This window comes from Homalodisca vitripennis, chromosome 3, assembly GCF_021130785.1.
Source record: "Homalodisca vitripennis isolate AUS2020 chromosome 3, UT_GWSS_2.1, whole genome shotgun sequence".
NCBI classification, from domain to species: Eukaryota; Metazoa; Arthropoda; class Insecta; order Hemiptera; family Cicadellidae; genus Homalodisca; species Homalodisca vitripennis.
The window spans coordinates 144,399,547-144,419,662 of NC_060209.1; the positions used below are offsets into that span (position 1 = coordinate 144,399,547).

The 20,116-nt window shown below is 31.8% G+C and overlaps 1 protein-coding gene across 3 annotated transcripts; it reads right to left on the reverse strand.

Moving 5' to 3' along the window:
• Nucleotides 1–8,223: 8,223 nt before the first annotated feature.
• Nucleotides 8,224–19,992, reverse strand: LOC124357626 (rab-like protein 3). 3 transcript variants are annotated; one of them, XM_046809584.1, is made up of 7 exons: nt 19,864–19,982; nt 19,462–19,546; nt 14,770–14,866; nt 13,660–13,869; nt 11,893–12,029; nt 10,637–10,750; nt 8,224–8,638 (listed from the first exon to the last, which is right to left on the reverse strand). In XM_046809584.1, exons 3-7 carry the CDS (start codon nt 14,813–14,815, stop codon nt 8,336–8,338), a joined length of 810 nt encoding a protein of 269 aa, XP_046665540.1. In that variant the 5' UTR covers nt 14,816–14,866; nt 19,462–19,546; nt 19,864–19,982; the 3' UTR covers nt 8,224–8,335. The 3 variants fall into 3 exon arrangements, with proteins under 3 accessions (XP_046665540.1, XP_046665539.1, XP_046665538.1); XM_046809583.1 differs by having other exon boundaries at nt 19,462–19,549; XM_046809582.1 differs by lacking the exon at nt 19,462–19,546 and having other exon boundaries at nt 19,864–19,992.
• Nucleotides 19,993–20,116: the final 124 nt, after the last annotated feature.

The window sequence follows — 20,116 nt, forward strand, 5'->3', positions numbered from 1 at the left end:
AATATTTACAGTGTTGTATCTACTATGGTGGAATGGAAAATTTTTTTTTTCAATATCAGGATTCCAATAGCAAAGAGAGTTTGCTCTATGACAAGATTTTTTTGTACCTTTAGGTCACGCATTGGCTCTAAACTTGGCCAGATTTCAACTTCTTATATACATAAAAATATTTGTTTTCTCTTAATATGTTTCTTTTTTATTGTTCTTTTATTCACTTGTGTATGCATAATTATGCTTTGTGCAAGTCTTTGAATAATAATAATTTCATTACAACTCAGAACTCACCGCAAGGATGTGGCTGCACTCTGAGTTCCACCCCGTCCTACCCATCCACCCAGCCATGGACAGTTATTTATATATAACAAGCAACATAATTATAAACATAAATTAAACTTTAACAAAACAAACCTCAGTTACCAATTTTAGGTTTTGAAATCTGATTGGTGATTGGTGATTTGATAGTAAGCTTTGTTATTGAGGCGTGAAATAATAATGTCGTTCTAATGTACTCGTCTTTTACAACCTTGCCAAACAGCTTCTGCAAAGACTCAGTCACCAATTGTACATACCGCTCAACAGCCTGAGTGTGGTATGGAAACTTTTTTTTTATGGTACAGATAAAAGGGAATAGTTAAACCAGTCAATCATTTCAGTGTAGTTTGAAGCATACGAGTTCAGTTTTGGAACTAAGAACTCTCTTACAGATGTCTCACCTGATGGTAGATTTCTTGCTTTAACAATCCTTATGTAGGCCAACTATTTGATGTGACATGAATCATCTACTGACATAGACAAATAACATATTTTCTGGATATACGAAATAGGCACTTTGTTAAATTATCAGATCAACTATCTTGTGGACATCCTCAAATAGGTTCCTTATGTAGGCCAACTATTTGATGTGACATGAATCATCTACTGACATAGACAAATAACATATTTTCTCGATATGCGAAATAGGCACCTGGTTAAATTATCAGATCAACTATCTTGTGGACATCCTCAAATAGGTTCCTTATGGTTTGGAATCATTTCAAATAAGCGTAAAGATTGTTTATTGACATTCTGTTGTAAATTATCATAGATATAAGAACAAGAGTCATAGAAATACATCTGTGCTTCACTGAATTTTTCGTTTTTACATCTAACCATACTGTTGCATAAGTGTTCAGAATATAAATCACAAATATCTTCCACTTCACAAGAAGTTTCAGTTTATGAAATGTATAGCCACAAAACACGATTAGGGCAAGTCAATGACTATGAATAACTTAAAGGTATTGAATTTCTTACAGCGAGATCAGGCTCACACACTCCATTCTTTATAGCTTTAACAATATTCAATAAATACTTTTCGTTGTTACTGAGATCAGTTTTAGAAACATTGTTCTAGATTGAATTCTCAAAGTCAACAACAGGTAATTTCATGCAGTTACGTAAGGATTTTTCAATAACAAGTAAATGAAGATGGTCCTGTATTCACACCATCGTATGTTGGAAAAGGTGTCAAAAATTGAAGTTCATTGAAATTAAGGAGACAAATTAACCATTGCAATGGTCTCTGAAGCATCATTTAGATATGACACCATTTGTTCGGCCTGTGTTCGTAACAGTACCGTCACAACCAAGATACTAACCGTGGTCATGTCAACGAGGGCTTTTTCTAAATATTCATAATTTTTTCAGCTATTTTAAATTCAGTAATGTTGACAGGTTTTACATGTCCTAGGTAAGTACCACCCGACTCGTGAATTATGCTGATATGCTCTTCCTGTTTAATTTTACTGTACACCTTGGATCCAATCTTTTCTTGGTACAAAGTACTATCTTTTCTCCCATGAATGTATATGGCTTTCAAAAAAATTTTCATCTTCTCTCAATTAGTTACAAGCTTCATTTCTCCTGGCTTATTTTTTTTTTGTCAAACCTGTGTGGAAATCACCTTATCAAATAGTCTAACATCCTTCAAATACTGGATGCAATGGCATTTTTTCTCTGTCTGATATTCTGAACCTGCCACTTATTATATGGCGGTTGCAGGTAAATTAACTCTCATTTGTGATGTTGACGATACAGATTCATGATGATCTAATAAATTGTAGTCAAATGACTTGCTGGGACAATAACGTGTAGTAGAAGTAGGCTTATCAGCAATATCGACCAAGTAATGGATTCTCTAGATCATAGTTTTTCTTGTCTATCCTCTCATTATAATCCTTTTGGTTTCTTTCCTATCTGCATTACTAATAAAAAAGTATCTGGTAGAAGAAGTTTTCACCTAAATTAAAGTGTATTTTGCTCCTTGCATGACCTTATAAGTTTAGGGGTTTTTTTTTCTTTGAATGTTTAATAAAATCACTAAAAGGACTAGAGAACTTAATATCACTTAAAGTTTAGAGCCAAAAATATAAACAATCAAACTTCTAGTATAAAGAACCACAAAATAATACTTATAAAGGAACACTTAAGTGGCATTAGAACCCAAAAGAAAAAATATAAATGACATGTTCATAAAATTGGCAGATTTTACATTATTTTATCAAAGTTGTGACACATCATTGTGCAACCAAAAGAAGCAAACAAAAACGTTTTCCTCTATTTTTTTCCTTAATCACGTTGTCATAAAGCAAACTTTTTCTATATTACAATCCTGATATTGAAAAGTTTTTCATCCCACCCTAGTACCAATGTACATGATAATACGAGGGCTATCCAAAAAGTACATTACATTTGATATAAACAAAGTACAAAAAAAACTGTAATATATACATTTGAAAGCGACACTAAAACACTATTTTTCAACATCGTCACTATACAAATATAGCCATTTTCGTAGCGGTGAACTAATTTTGAAATTCTAGAGTTATAAAATTCTCCCGTCTGAGACTTCAACCAGGTAGTCACACGCTCCCGTAGTTTCACATCGTTATCAAAGCACTGCTTCAAAGCCAGGTCTTCATTGCTGTAAACAGGTAGTAAGTCACTGGATGTAAGGTCCGGACTGTAAGGTGGATGTGGAAACAGCTCACACTTAAAAGCATCTAGGACTTCTCGAGTCCGATTTGCCATGTGTGGTTGGGCATTGTTGGGCAAAAACAAAATGTATGGTAACCCAACTTCTGGGTAACAATTTCATGTAACAAGCTCCTTGAAATTTGAGGAAAACTAAGTGAGAGTTGTGTTATTATGAATCATGCACTTCAGTTTAGCCATTTTTAAACATAATGTACCACTGACACAAGCCAACTTCAGTTATCACATCGTTCCCATAAACTTCACAGGGTGGTGTTAAATCTCAATTGGTTTATTGCGCTTAGCAAACAAAAACCATATTACCGAATGCACTTTACAACTCACAGGATTTTCAATTGCGTCACACATTTAACACTGCTATTGTAAAACAACAAAGAATGACAGTAACCTCTCACTAGAAGGGCTGGATAGCCACTGAATGGAGAAACTTCTGACATCCCGCCCCTAACAGCTATAGAGCGAAACATAATCTACTTTCTGGATAGTTCTCATATTTAGCAGGCAAAGGGTCCAAAAGGTTAGAACGTGCAAATGGATGGCATTGGGAATCGTTAAGGGATAACAAATATGTTTTGGTTTGGCTAAGAAGACAGGTATTTTAACACTTTGTACCCTGGGCACTTAATACATGTTTCAGCGTGGCTCCCTGGGGGTTTTATGATGCTTTTTAAAAATTCTGTGTTATTACATTAATTATGTTATAAACTCATACTGTATATCATTTTAAAGATAGAGAAACATACTTTTTTTAAATGTATACAAAAATTAAAATTATTACATAATATTGAATGTTATGTAAAAAATACAAAAAAAGTTTTTGCTACATAGCTTGTTAGTTCAATTATTCGCCTTAGTGTGGTAATTTTTAAAACACAATGGTACACAAAGTGGCACTGTACAGTCTGGGCACCGCCAGGATGTTTCCTTCCTTCCAGCTTTGCCAGTTGCTTCCTTGTTTTTTTGTGAGCATACTTGCAGTCGCGAATTGCATCACTTTTGATTTCATCACCCAGAAAATAATAAGTAAAGAATATAAAAGAAAATCAACGGAAAGTCAAGAAGAAAGAACAAAGCTAGTGTAAATACAAAACAAAACACACGGATAACATCACATTGTTTGCATTTGCCTTTACTTCATTCTGTAAGAAACTAAAGTTCTAATTATTTACAAACAGTTAAATTCACATTTAGAATACATTATAACATTTACTTCAGTATTTGTCGGCAAGATTTGTAGAAAACTTGTAGAATCACTAAGACTCACAACAACACACAACGTGAAACACTACAAAGCAAACTGACAGTACTGACGATCAGCCGCGGCGCCTACGATCAGCTGTCTAGACTCGCTTGTAGTACGATGAAAAATATACGTATTTCATACTAAAACGTGACCCAGGGATCTCAAAACTAACAAATACGAACTTAGACAACCAATGAACATAATAAAAATGTTTGAATCCAAAAATAAGATGACTGAGCTAAATAATGCAATTAAATAACACGACCCGAGCGATACTCGGGCGCCGGTAGCAGGCGCTGTCGACGCGGCCCGACCTATACTCGGACTCAGGGTACAAAGTGTTAAAAATACATATAGTAGGTTTCTCATTCCAAGTAGTTAACATTAAGTTGCACAAACATATAAATACACATTCCAGGTGTTCCAAAAGTCCCATCTGCTCTCCCCCAAATTAACCCTTGAATTGTTGAGAATTCTTAAATCTCATTCGGAAATATGTAGTAACAAACCCTTAGGATCTATCATACAAATTACCATAAAATATAACTTTATCACTAAAGGCTTAAGAGACATCTAATTTTCACCACTCTTCAAGACCTTAAATGTGAGAAGTTTTTCAACAGATCGTCCAAATTACAATGTTTTAGTTGCTACCTACTCTTCATTTTGGAACAACTTGTTGAACAACTTTAAAATCCATCAAAAAAAGTCCTCAGTGTATGACAAAACCCCAAATTAGATTTGAAACTTCTCCACCGTTTGAAAGTTACGGTGAAAGAGGATGAAACTTTTAGGACACTGCTATAAAACATCAGAGGCAGTTACACACAAATTTAAATCATTTTATTGTTACAAATATTTACAGTCACAATGCAGTAGCTATTGCACTACACAGCCAGATCAGCATTAAAAATAACATAACAAAACAGTAACAAACACCAATGACAATAAATGATTAAAACAACAAATATAAATAAATTATGTGTCAACTAACAACCAATAATAAATAAGCAGTAAAAAAATCAAACAATACATTACTGCACAATGTTAGTAATATAATAAATGTTATAAATTAAATATTTAAAAAAACAACAAAGCAGACACAGAGCACATGTAAGTAGGAGAGGGCTTCCAAAACCTACTAATTAAAATTCGAAATTCTTTAATTAGAAAAATTATTTACTAGAATAAAAAGAGGATATAATTCAATTATATTTTTAAAGTGATTAGCTGTAGAATATTAAAAAAATTTGGGCTTTGATTTTTTCCTAGTTAAATAAAAAATATAGAGTTTAATGATTGTTTTTAATTCCGGTTTCAATGAAAAGTGGCTTGCAGTGTGAGGGACCAGGTTTTGTGATTGCTCTTTTTTGGATAGTCAAGATTGTTTGTATTGTATTGTATGTGTTTGTATCCTGCTACAACCATCCCTAATAATTAAACCAAATCTAAATACCGATTGAAAACAAAATATATCCCGATTTCATGTAACTTTCAGACAAACAATCTTAAGTCATTCTAAAAGAAAAATTAATTTGGATAGTCTGGTGGAAATATAGTCCACAAGAAGTCTCTGGGTTAGTAGGTTATCAATGATATCACCCAGGAATGTTTTATGGGAGTTTTGAATATTATGGTTTGACCTGAGCTAAATTTAAATTTACTTTTGTAATAAAAAACAGTGATGTCTATCTAACTGGGGGCTACTGAGGGATATCATGCCCAATTTAGACTGTTTTTACATAATATTGCCTGTAAGAAACTTATTTTTTGGTAAAAATTCATGGGTTTCATTGAAAAAGAAGAAATTATTCAGTACCACAATAAAAATATAACAAAAACAATAAAAACCCAAAACTTATAATACATAACTGTACTTACCTGAAAAGAAAAACCTTCTCCTTTTCGTATTATAAAAACACCTTCAAACAAATTCTTGAGCATAACACTACTTATATCATTATATCACTAAACATTATAAAACTGAACACAATCACACATTTTTGATGATTTTATTTAAAAACACATTTTTTATAACACTTTGAAAAAAGTCTTGCAACTTTATAACAACTGCCTGATTGTCAATACAGTTTTTATTTGAACCAAAATAACAACAAAGAAGAGAACTATATTATTATGGATAATATATTCTTAATCTGTGTTTTTTTATCGGATTTGTACTAAATATGATCAATTTGATTAGAAAATTAGTACTAATAAAAAATGTTTAGTTATCCAGACATTAGTACGTATTTCTCTGCACTTCTCCAAACCTTTGTGCAGTAGTACCCAAAGGGTTAAAGCATTATTTTAGATTATAGAGTTTTTTTATTGCAGATTTTAGGCTAACAATGTTTATGTTATTGAATTTATTCAAACATTTCCTTTTGTAACTATCAGACTATTACTTACAATAATTAATCATCTTTTTAACCCACCTTTTTTGTTGTAATGTTTGTTAACACTTACAAAGTAGATTATGGCAGTCACACTCAAACTTTACAATAACAAGCGAATGAAATTATTTTTCATGGTCACATACACATATTTTAACATGTATATTGAATAACTCACAACATTCCTCTTCTTTAAAAACTTCATCCCTTCATAATTTTTGACGTAATTGTGACGTAAGTGTGCTACTGACGTAACAATAATCATCATTCTATTTTCTTCTGTTTTCTGCCACAATATTGTACAAGAAGCATTTATATGACAAGCACACATCATGAATGTAGTTCTAGCATCTTTTACTAGATGCCAGCACTTCTTTGGTCCTCTGTCATGAGTGTTTACACCTCTGCGAGTTTGTTGTAGTTGCACAGTACAGACAGTTACCAAATATTGTTACATGTCACCCGTTCTGGAATATTTTATGGTTTTATTTCTAGTGTTTATTATACCATGGAAATATGCACTGCACAAATAGAGGCCTGGCTTCATTTGAATTTCATCAAAATCAATTTTTAGCTACAATAGCTAAAAATAACCAATCAATTACTTCTTTATATTGTACACATTAAATATATTGAAATCTAAGAAGACATATAGGTTCTACATTTTTATTACTGTAATTTACTACCAAATTAAAATATAACGCTGAAATTGTTAAAATAAGGAAACAGAATTTAGAAGCATGGCAAACAATATTCATACATTAAACAATTTACATTTTTTACTCATCCGCAATTTTAGTTGGACCTACAGTAAATAAGTTATCCCACATTCACACACAAATAAACTACTTCTGAGCATATGTGCAGCAGTCAGCCAGACAAGCTAAACACGATGGTGGGGGACAGGTATTACCTGAAATGCTAGAACGAAGGATTATAATACTTGAGAATCATCTCCGTACTGACCGCTCGACCTAATACAGCCGCAGTATATACCAAGTGAATGTGTCAACATCAAATTAATGCTTCCATAATCATTACGCCTTTTTGTAAGGCTTAGATTTTCTAAGTGTATCCAGCCTCAACTGATACAGTAGCTTATAATCAGTACAGCTAGATAACCCCTTCAAACTAATTCCAGTAAGTGAAAATATATTTTTTGAAAACAATCTTGTTGATTGTCAATTTATTCATGTAACTTACTTACGGAAAAACTAGTGATAAGAGTTGCTTATTATTATATAAAGTTCAGCAAGAAAACTTATGGTTCTCCTTGACGACAATGGAAACATTTTTTCAACCTAATCAAAGCATTCAATCTATATTTTAATTTATTTGACATAATGTGTTCTTAATCTATACAAGCCCAATTTTTTAGTAGATGGTGATACAAGAAGATACTAGAAAGAGATGACGGTTCCCAAACGTGAACACCAGGCAGAAATGAGTTATACTAATAGTTAACTAGTGTATTTAAATTAATTTCAATTCTTAGGTCACTAACTAAATTTTAAGCTCTAATGAAAAATCGCTGATTAAGAATACACCAAATTTTACTTTTTATCGTTTTATTAGGAAACTTATATGCACTTAAAGTAAATTGTATTTTATGTACAGTCTTACTGATAAAATGAGGAAATGCAAATTCCACATACTTTGTGTGTCAGTCGTTGTGGTGAGATTTATTGTAGGAGAGGGATGAGGGGTAGACAGTGGACTGGTGGTAACCTGACGTTGGTTGGTAGGAGGGAGGAGAGTTGTAGGCTACGGGAGAATTGTAGGTAGAGTTTGAGTTGTAGGAAGAAGGAGAACTGTAAGTGGAAGCAGGGTTACGGCGTGCGTTGGGAGAGAATGGTCCCAGTGAGTTTCCTGAATGGTAACGAAGTTTTATGACTTTGTCAAAAAACCTGGACAATCGTACAGCATTTGTTGTACCAGCTGCAAATGCTCGTCTTTGTCTGCAATCCTGAAAAAAATAGTAATTACTTTTATTTGTAACCTTATAACTTTTGTCATTAATAATGTTGTAATTTCAACCTTTGTATCAAACAAATGGGAATATTCTTTCTTTAACTAAACTTTTTGAGTGATCACAAATACCGATATTAATGTATGGTAAGAAACCAAGCTTAAATAATGTCATGGCAGTATTAGGCTATTTAAACCTCTTTTTCCCTTTAAATTTCATAATCCAAAACAAGATAAGGGGGTTGGGGTCGACCTCTTTTTCCCTACTGCAATTATTTGTAATCATTTATATTGACACAAATGTTGAAAACATACTAAATTTCATTAGCATAAGAATATTTAGCTTGTAAATAATAGCACTGTATGATTGCTACAGTAAACTCATAATTTAATAGAGAGGACAAAATGAATACAAATTAAGCCAGTAATTTCAAACAAAAAGGCCAGTTCTACACATGACTCACCCTAGTGCATCACAAGCATTAGATGTGTATTTTCAAAATAGAAAACTCAATAAATTGTGTTATTCTAATAATTTCTTAAAGAGAGAGTGTTCTTAGGTTTACACAGCCATTACCATAACTAACATCAAAATTTCTCAGTTCACACTGTGTTGAAACATTGCTTACATAATTATTGTTTTGAAATAATACCAAACGGTTTAACATCTGTTGGCTGAAGATGGCTCTCCACAGCAGGTCTAAAATATTTGAAGATATAAAATGAACACAAGATTGAACAGTATTTTATTGCAAATAAAAAAATTAAGTAGAACATTTTACAATACTTGGTATGTCTCACACGCATGGTTTTCATAAATTACTCACAGGAATTTGCACAAAAACACAAACAAGAATACGAAATTTGACAGTCTTGACACAGTAGACCTACAAGTACAAGTTTAACAACAAATGCACATTACTTACAGTACTTACGAAGTAGGCCTAACACTAATAAAGAACAAAAATACAATAATAAAAGACAAGAATACTGTTACACTTATTGATGTAATCTTAGCTCTCCATCTTCTCTCATTGTGTTGTATTAGCAATGTTTCAACACACTGTGAACTGGAAGACTTTGATGTTTGTTCTAACTGAGAAAGATTTCCTGAAACTTCTCGGGAAAATCAATCAACCCTGATTAGTGAAAAATGTAACCCTTAGAACCCTGAATATGAATTTCTATATTTCCCCCTAGTGTGAAATTACCTTTAAAAAATTAATGTAATTTCCTAAAAGTTAAAAAAATTATACAGTTAATTTAGTAAGTAAATAAATTAAAGCTGGTTAAAATAATACTTTAAAAAAATACTTTTACAAATAAATAAATGTATAGAAAACAAAATAATATTTTCCAATTCACTGAAAACATACAAAAAATCAATAAAATTACACAAAACTGAAATCCCATTTAAAGTTATCATACAGTCATTGTAAAAACTTTTCAGATGCAGCTTATTGCACACAACACAACAGAGGAACAAAGCTTGCACATATATCTCAAGAATTGCATTGTCATCCTCCCCACACAGATAAAACTGTCAAACATGCCAGCATACAGCATAAAATGGATATCATTTGCTATCAAGACCAATTTCAGTTCACGATTGAGGACAAAAACTATATTAGCGAGATTTGTCATCATATGTGTGGAAAGAGTTTTCCACAGCATTTTCTAGAGCATGAATAAATTGTATTAATTTTGTTCTATTTAGTAGATGATACAAAATATGCAAACAGTTCACCATTACATAAATTGCAGGCATCTTATTGTAGGTAAATATATTTGTTACATGAGTGAGAATAGAAAGATACTGTTACTTATATCACATTCTTTATTTCATTGCAAACAAATAAAAAAGTGTACCAAATTTAATCTTTAGACAACTCTTGTATATTTACGTTTACAAAAGCAGATTTTTAAACAGAAAAATAAAATCAATTAATTAATGTACAGTGGTATAACAATTATTATTCATACGCTCAATACTAACAACAAATATTTCATCTGCTCCACATTCCTCTGCAATGAAAGAAGACCTTGGCTGATTGTTGTTACGGATTTGAGCGACTAGGTCTGACTTGGTGCCTACCACAAGAATTGGAATCTGTAATTTACATATATTAATTAATTTTTTATAATAACTCCAACTAAATAATACAACATCCTAATTCTACACAAGAAACTATCTGAAAAATAGTACAAGTGTGCATTTCAATCTCCTTTCTATGCTGTAAGTGCTTTCATAACAGGGAAAAACATAGTGATTTTGGACAGAAACTCATAACTCTGTGTAAATAAATACAGTGTATCTAAATCATAGATAGATAGGTAAAATGTAACTGAAATTTAATGAAAGTAAAACATTAACCTTCAAAGCAATTTTATAATCTCTTTATTGCAACAATTTTGAGTAACAATACATTTTTTACCTAAAGGAAATATGATTTAAAATTATATTTATTATTAATTTTTCAATGAGCTTACAACTATATAAAAAAAATTATTGAATTACAACAGTGCGTGGGCTTTCTGGCAATTTCCACATCCAAACAAGCAGTTGCCGGTTGTGGTAAATTGACAAAACCAGCTCGATTAAATTGGTGTTAAAAATTAATGTTTTAAATAATGGTTTAAAAAATTACACAACCAAGATAGTGACTTTAAAAATTCCATAACGATATCAATGCTAAATGTTTTGAATTGTCTCATCTAAAATAAAAGTGAAGATATTTAAATAAGACCTTTTTCATATAATTCTAAAATTATAAACTGTTGTATGTTGTATGCACATTAGGTCTTGTGAATCACAATTTTCAGAGTTATGAATTTTCAAATTTGCAATTTGAAAAAAGTTGAAAACAGAAGCTTTTCAACCAAAATTAAATACAGGTTCTTTTTTCATTGTTATTTATATAAACACTGGAGGTTAATGTTTTTAAATAATCTGTTTTATATGCCTAAATGTATAAATAAAGAAGCTAAATTTGAATATAATTCCTATATATTGTAATGTATGTTGTAGCTCTACTGGTTAGTTTTGTTGTAACACTACTGAACTAAATTCCAAACTCATGCATTTAAACTTTTTGATGCGAGAGTATTATCAATTGTGTCAGCCATTAACTAAAAAAAGAAACTATTATATTTAACAAAATATTTATTGTTAGTCCTAAAGATGTTGAATAAAGAGTTTTGAAATAAAAATTAAAGATGTTTCATAGTTTAATATTTCTATTATTTTAATACCTGAGTGGAGCCCACAAAATGTTCTGGGTCAAAATCTTCCTTCTTGGAGCCACCTTCACGATTGAGGATTTCAGCTAACCACTTCTGCAGATTTTGGTGAGACTTGCGATTTGTCAGATCATGCACCAAAATAATACCTATTGTATAAAAATTAATTCAATAGGCTATTTAAAACCAAATAGTAAAATATATGTTTATGAAATTATAAATCAGTATATCTAAAGGTTACTTTTAATATTATTCACATAAAAGCCAATAAAAATTGTAATAACATTTTACTTTGAATGAATATGGAAATGGCTACTATCAAAGTAGTAATGTATTATTCAAAATAAAATCTCTTTATTGAGTAGGAGGGTAAATGACAAATTGAGACTTAATCAATGTGACTTCTTAAGCACAAGCTGCCAACTTTTTTCAATATATGAAGAAGATGAAATTTTAAGAAAAAGTAGAATAAATGTATTTACTTTTTGGTTTGCAATGAATTCACTACTTTCACCTTTAGTAGTAAATTTATAAGTTTGAAGAATTTGAGAATATTACAGTGGAAAGAATAAATGAGTCAATCTTATGGATTCATGAAGAAACTTATGTATGAAAAGTTTGGCCAAATGGTTCAAAAAAGCACAACAGTTTAAAAATAAATTATTAACATTAGGTATCAGAATACACCAAATACCCAAATAAAAATTAGGAATGTCCAAAACAAGTCAATCTTTCTTACATTCAAAGAAATTTGACAAAAGAGATTGGATAATGAAATTACACATCGAGAGTGTATTCGAGGTAGCTCAAAAATTTAAGAACTGTTTGAGAGTAATTAAACAAATTTCATAAAAATGTGGCCAGTCTACATTACAGATAAAAAACCAAATATCTACACAAATTTATGAATTTATCTGCCTCACTACCTTGTACTTAAGGCACACTAAATTTCAAAATACAAGAAAATCAGCATAGCAGAATCTAAAATTATAAAACCCACAGTGCAGTAACATTTTGCCAAAGTCCTTGCAACTTTCCATACATTTATAATATTATCAAAAAACAATGTCTACAACTAAGCAAAATATTTGAACATCTGCCATCTTCATACTCTCAACCTTCTTGCAATATTCATCTCTGCCAGACAAACCCTTTAAAATAATGAACATCTTGACCTATTCTTAAGTTTGATATTTTTGTCAAACTCCTTCTGACCACCCTCCATTTGATTTGAAGAGTCACTGACTACCCTAAAAAAACCATTTTTAGGTCCAGCATTTACAAGTTTTACTTTCTCAACTTGAGTCAAGAAAAGAATATTAAGACCTACATTGTAACTTCTTGAAACTAAAACAAGCAAAATTTTGTTAAAGGATGAACGTTTTGACGTTGCATCTGTGGCATTGCATTCTCTTAATAGAGCCCTTTAATTTGATTTACTACTCGACTTGTGCTCTCGTTCAAGATTTTATTCTGACTCCCTATGAGTAGTCCTCCTGATATTAGATTTTTATGTATCGTAATAGTGAACTTAGTGTTATTGCTTTATCTGGAATCGTAAAAAAAAGTACTAAGCCGATGTGGGATTTTATGAAAACCCTATTTAGTTGATATTAATGAATGTTTTAGATTATCATTCTGTGTAAAACTGATATGATTTGTTTATCTGATAATGCTATGCAAGAAAAAAAATTAATGGAGCAATAGGAAATGTTTATTTATGAATGCAAACAGAAATAAAATACTTAGACTTTAGTATAAAAGTGAACAAGCAAGTACCATGGACAGAGTTGTAGAAGACACCACGAGCATTTTGATGACTGCTGCTACCCCCGACATCCCACAGTTCTATGAAATATGTCTTCTGTTTGGGTGTGCCCTCTTCATACTCATGCAGCTTTACTTCTAAGGAACAGCCAACGGTCCATGACGGGTTGCTTATGGGCTCATTGTGACACACTAAGTGAGTCAGTGATGACTTTCCCACACCTACCATCCAAGTTATTGAATTATAAGCATTTTTAAATTGTTATATGGGTTTTGTGTGTCTTATACAGAAAATTTCTTTGAATCATAAAGATGACATAAATGTAGTTTCTACTGATTATTATGTGATTGAAATTAAAATAATGCACAAAAGATAAGGCAATCTACTGACCAGTTATCATACTTTTCACTCACTGTGTGCTAATACTGACTTGTTACGCAGTTTGATATTTCTTCAATCTTTGGTATGGTTATGCAGCATAATTAAAAATATAACAATTAATATTAATATGTTTCCCTTTAGCTGAGTGAAACACATTTTCTTGGTTCCAGCTGAGAGAAACTGTAGTCGAACATACATCAAGCTAATGTTGATTCTCAGTTCATTAATGGTGCATTAAGTAACTCAATTAGGATCTCTAGCTGCTTTAATTGCACAATCTGAAGTAGCTATTATTGGGTACACTCACACTAGCTTGAGCTAATGTTTTTCTCATGGCCTTCAGATTATCATAGTACTACAAACATATTACTGGAAACAGTGTAAACTCTGTATGATTCTATTATAGATTATTCTTCAATTTGTGTCCTGTTTGATATAATTACAAGTTCTCTCTTTACACAAAACACATGATCTGACATACTAGATCATACTACTAAATTTATTATTCTACGGATTATAAACAAGGAAGGACGAATTCTCATCCTTTTTTATACAATAAATGTACATGTACATGTAAATAAACATTCAAACTTTCAATATTTTTGTTTTTGTTTTTGGTAGCTAAAAACTTTAAGACACCAAGAGTACCATGAAAATATGTGTATCCATTAAAACATCTGTTCGAACTTAATCTATAAACACTAATTTAATTATTCATATTGTACCTTCATCAAACTTACCTGAATCTCCTACTAAAAGAACCTTCACCTTGTCTATAGCAGCCATTGAACACTTTTAGAATGGTCTGCATGTGTGAGGCCTTCTTATGACCAAAATCTGTAAAAACAGGATGTATTACTGGAATTTTAAGCCTCAAAATATAAACGCAACTGTAATAAATGTAGTACATTGAAAAACAAACAGATTACATAAAATAATTCACTTTTGCAATATCGGATATATTATTTAATCACAAATATTTGAAAAATCTATAATAACCTCCATTTTTACACAGGACGATCAATTAATCAAATCTTTATTTACATTCATACAGAATATAAATGGTGACAAATTTGTTAGGTATAAACAAGAGTACAAGTTTTGTTACTGTAGTGACATTGTTGATCAGGAATTATCAATCCATTTGCAACTTAGATTTTCAATAAATTCCTCAAGGTGTAGGCAGGTCAGTCGAGAAACTATTTTTCAATCTTTTTTCCAGTGAAGTTTTGGTTATTGGTTGGGAGGAGGTTTCGTAATGTTCGTCTGGGGTAAGGTCTTTTAAGTACAAGGGATAGTTCGGTACTTTGGGAGGATATACCATTCACCAATTCAAGTTTTATATTGGTGGATGTCTCTTTCTCAAAGAAGAAATGGTTTGTCTATGCACAGGATAACATCCTGAATGTAGAGAGTGATTACGTTCATTATTTCCAAAGATTTAAATTATTGGCAACATGATTGTTGTGGTTGAGACCTGCTAAGGTTCTAACTGTTTTTTCTGGATGAGGAGAATTTGGTTTAGTTAGTTGCTGAAGTTCCTCCCCATGCAGATAGGCCATATTTTATATGTGACTCCACTAGAAGATAGTAAACAATTTTACCTGCTTTCAGCCCACTGATCCCCTTTATTTGTCGCACTGCATGGACACCTGATTTTTTTAGAGACATGTGTGTATCCATGTCTCCATTGACTGTACATGTGTGTTTCATGACAAGTCTATAGTTAGCCCCAAGGTTTTGTAGTAGAATATCAGGTATTGCTGGGTTTTCGTATTTTTAGTACTAAAGTCCACTTGGTTGTTTTGGAGGGGTTAATTAAGTAGTCTTGTATTGCTTTGCTCAGTGTAATATCAACATCTTCTTGTAGTCCATGTTCTGAGCTGTTTTTATATTAACACTGTTGTGTATACATCTGTATACATTATTGGGGTAGCTTTGTGGTCTTGGCTATATTTGGGGAAATCATTTGTTAGTAGAATAAACAGAATAGGTCCGAAGACAGAGCCCTATGGTACATCCTCAGTTATGTGCTGTGGACTGGACCTATATGTTTGCCACTGGTTACCTGTTGCCCACTGAAGTTCCACTATTTGGCATTGTCCAATTAGATACCCTGGGAACAAATCTTTTGCAAGGCTTTTTATTCCAAGATGTTCCAACTTGTTGGTCAGCAGTTGATTGATGCCCTAGAGAACACCTTATTAAAGTCCAGGAAAACAGCAGGAACAAATTGATCATTTTTATTTGATTGATAATGGTTTCAATTAGATTGACAATAGCTGTTTTTTCTGTCCCCTCAAGATATCATGTTGGTGTGATTAGATTGTATAATTTGAGATGGCTTATCAGTCTAGTCAGTACCGTGTGTACTATTTTTCTATGATTTTTCGAGATTGGTCTATAGTTCTATATCTCTGTAATCAAGCCCTTTTTATATTTAGGGTAAATTTTACTGATTTTTAGCTCCAATAGAAATTCACCTGTCAAGAATGATTTATTGGTTATGCTAACCAGGGATTCAACTGACTCATCTGTACAGTATTTTACTAACTTAGAAGAGAGTTCGTCAGTAACACAAGAATTCTTTGATTGAGGGAACATATGATATTTTAATATGTCTACATTGGTAGTGAGCATTAAGTTCAGATTGGGGTGTATGTTCATGGAAAGGCTAGTGTTATTTGTTCAGTTCCATCTGCATTTTGGTTTTGTTTTAATTATGTCTCTGCTATTCCTGTGAAATAGATATTAAAATGTTTTACTAATTTGATTGGGCTTTTTATTGTTATATACTGTTATAGTTATATGACACACATATCTTGAGTTACACATTTAGTTATTAATTTATGAAAATATATTATAGAAATAAACTTAAAACCCTTAATTTTAGTTATCATTTGGTCAGAATCTCTTCAATGTGTTATGAAGATAGTACATTCCAAACATAGTCGATTCTTTATTTAAACCTACTGTAGATACTCTTGTGTTATATTTCTATGCGTACAATAACCAAGAAAACCTATTTGTGGACATATCACATGGTATAGGCTACAATGTTGTTATAATAATGACAAAATTATTTGATTTTATAGCGATTAATTCTGGCTTATTAATTTGATTGCAGTTTTAATACATTTTGAACATACTGGATGACACATGGAGATTTCACTTTCACTTTTATAGTTACCTTTTCTCAAGATTACTCAAATTAAGTTCTAACTTCCATATTGTAGCACGTACACTATAAAAGTATATTTAAAAAGTTTTACTGCAGTTTATACATATAGATACTTTTTAAACTTGATAAATCACAGAGTAAGTTATTTACACCTACAATATACAAAACAATATTTTTATTTTTAATGAGTTAGTCAATAAAGCATCTAAATTGATTAATCACGTTTGAATGGCTCAGGAAAGGGAATTCAGAACCCAAGTTCAATGGTACTTTTGACTATATTTTACATAACACTTAAGGGGAGCCAGTCGTGAAAATATATCAAAAAAATGGATATTTTAAAAATAATATTTTTTAATTCTATGTTTCTTCCAGATTAAGAATATATATAACACTTTATAGTTATTATATTTCATTATTGATATAAAAAATTGTTAGTAAACCCTTACACTCAATTTTGAAGCTCGCTCTAAGACTGGCCTGCGGTAAGAGTGAAGCTAGGCCTACGCTACACTCAATACTTGGGTGATGGCGACTCAAAGGGTTTTGCAGCGGTTCTGGAGAGTAAACCATATGGTGATAATGTTAGTATATGTAAGTTAGAATGTGTTGGACACGTACAGAAACGTGTAGGCACCAGATTGCGGACGTTGAAGAAAGAAAATAAAAGGCGTGAAATTGAGCGATGGTAAGTTATTGGCAGGAAAAGGAAGACTAACAGATGAAGAGATAGACCAGTTGCAAAGGTACTATGGCCTAGCCATTAGGAAAAATACAGAAAGCGTTAAGGCTATGCAAAAAAGCGATATGGGCCACTTTTACCATAAACTGTCTTCTGACAAGAAGCCTCAGCACCAGCTGTGTCCTAATGATAGCGAAACATGGTGTCAGTACAATAAGCAGAAACAAAAAGGAGAAGCCTAAAGCCACAAACACTCTTTGCCAGATGCTGTCATGGATTTTATCAAAACCTGTTTTTAGAGATTTGTCAAATCCAAATCTTTTGAAACGGTGCTTACACGGGAAAACTCAGAACCCGAATGAGAGTCTGAATGGTGTTATTTGGCACAGATTGCCAAAAACTGTTTTTGTAGGACTAAATGTAATTAAATTAGGTGCAACTGATGCTGTCATGTGCTTCAATGAGGGATCCATAGCCAAAACTAATGTCCTCAAGCTCCTGGGGTTTCAACCCAGCAAGTTTATGGTCGAAGGCCTACAGAACATTGCTAGCGAAAGGATAAAAAGAGCCAATATAGAAGTAAGAGAGGGAAACAAGAAGAAGAGAGTAAGAAGGAGGCTTTTTAAGAAGAAACAAGAAAAGAGTGAAAGTGCTGATTACTGTCCTGGTGGATTTTAGAAGTAGTGTTTAGATTTTTTTACTTTAAACTCAATTTCCCGAAACCTGTGTTTTTTAAACTTAGGTACCATTATTTCAAAAACTATTCAACGTATCATCTTCAAATTTTGTACATGTACCTTCTCCATACTATGGTGAGTAATGCCATGCATTGTTGTTAGATTTTAACCAATATAGGGTTTAATAAAAAAAAAATATAACTTTTTCACCGGTCATTCATTTTTTAAGCAATGTTTAGTTTTGTTTTATAATTTGAACCAATTATGCAATAACACTCAAACTGCATGAAATTATGCCTTAAGTAATAACAATCACCCACAACAAATTTCAAGTCTGTATCTTTAATACTTTTTAGTTAAACGATACCTATGTGTCGTTATGTTTAACGACATATAAATAGCATGGGAGGAGCCGTCGCGACTGACGAAGAGTGACTAAGAGTTATTTAAATCAAAGGCCAAAATATGATGGTAATTATTTACTTCAAACTTTTTTGCCAAAATTTCAGATCATTATAGCTGACGTGGCTAAAGTAAATAGCACCCATTATTTTTTGTAACCTCGATTTCTATAACCACAAAAAAAAATTATATATATATATATATATATATATATATATATATATATATATTCCTTTCTTAGAAGGAATTTCTCTATTAATTTCACAAAAACTCGGCTGTGTTCCTGTACAATATAAATTCTCGGCTTTAGGACTATTCCAACTATTGTGGAACCAATGATAAACGAGTGGCTTGGTTTCAAAAATACTAAGTTCTAATTATTCTTGTTAAAAATTTGAAGATTACTTATCAATTAAATTCATATTTTATATATTTTAATTTTATCCATACAATAACACTTTAATTAAATAATTGTGTTTGAGTGACTTACAAAATTAAATTAAGAAACAGTATATTCCGCATAACACTTTTGTTTTGACCAGACAACTTTTATGAGGGCAGTGGGACGTAAGCTGCTGCTGCAACAAAAAACACGTCAAAAATGGCTTATTTCTGCTAACTTGAGTCTGGTTAACCTACAGAATTCTGACTAAAACTTGCAATATTAAAATAAACATGCAAATTCAAAACAATTCGATTTGGGCCAACTAAAACAAAATTTGGATGATATAATGGGCGAGTAAGTCTACTTTCTTGTTTAATCTTAACCAAAGGTTTATTGGTTTAAAGCATGGGAACTTCATCAACCAATACTGAGACAAGATTTAATTTTGTGTTACAAATGATTACAATTTATTTAAATTATATCACTTTAAAAATATTAAACACAAACCTGAAGTTACTGGCGCCAAGCCGACTAAAACTCACTCCACGAACCAAACACTTCAATTTTGTTTGACGTTACAACTAAATAAATAGGTTAGCTTCAGGTTGACGTGTACGTTGTGAGACCAAATACATCATTCATTCACACACCCAGCTGATTCAAATAAACACATGTGAATTGCAAACAGCTGCTGACAATTGTGGCCTTGAAGTTGCCTTGGAAAATATGCAAATGTGAAATGAGGTTATGTAATGTTGTG

Excerpts from the sequence above, each read along its gene's own strand:
- LOC124357626 (XM_046809582.1), bottom strand. The coding sequence starts at position 14,815 with ATGGCTGCTATAGACAAGGTGAAGGTTCTTTTAGTAGGAGATTCAG. Across the intron at positions 13,870-14,769 it reads TCTTTTAGTAGGAGATTCAG|GTGTGGGAAAGTCATCACTG; the intron begins GTAAGTTTGATG and ends CTTGGATGGTAG. Across the intron at positions 8,639-10,636 it reads GAGCAGATGAAATATTTGTT|GATTGCAGACAAAGACGAGC; the intron begins GTTAGTATTGAG and ends TATTTTTTTCAG.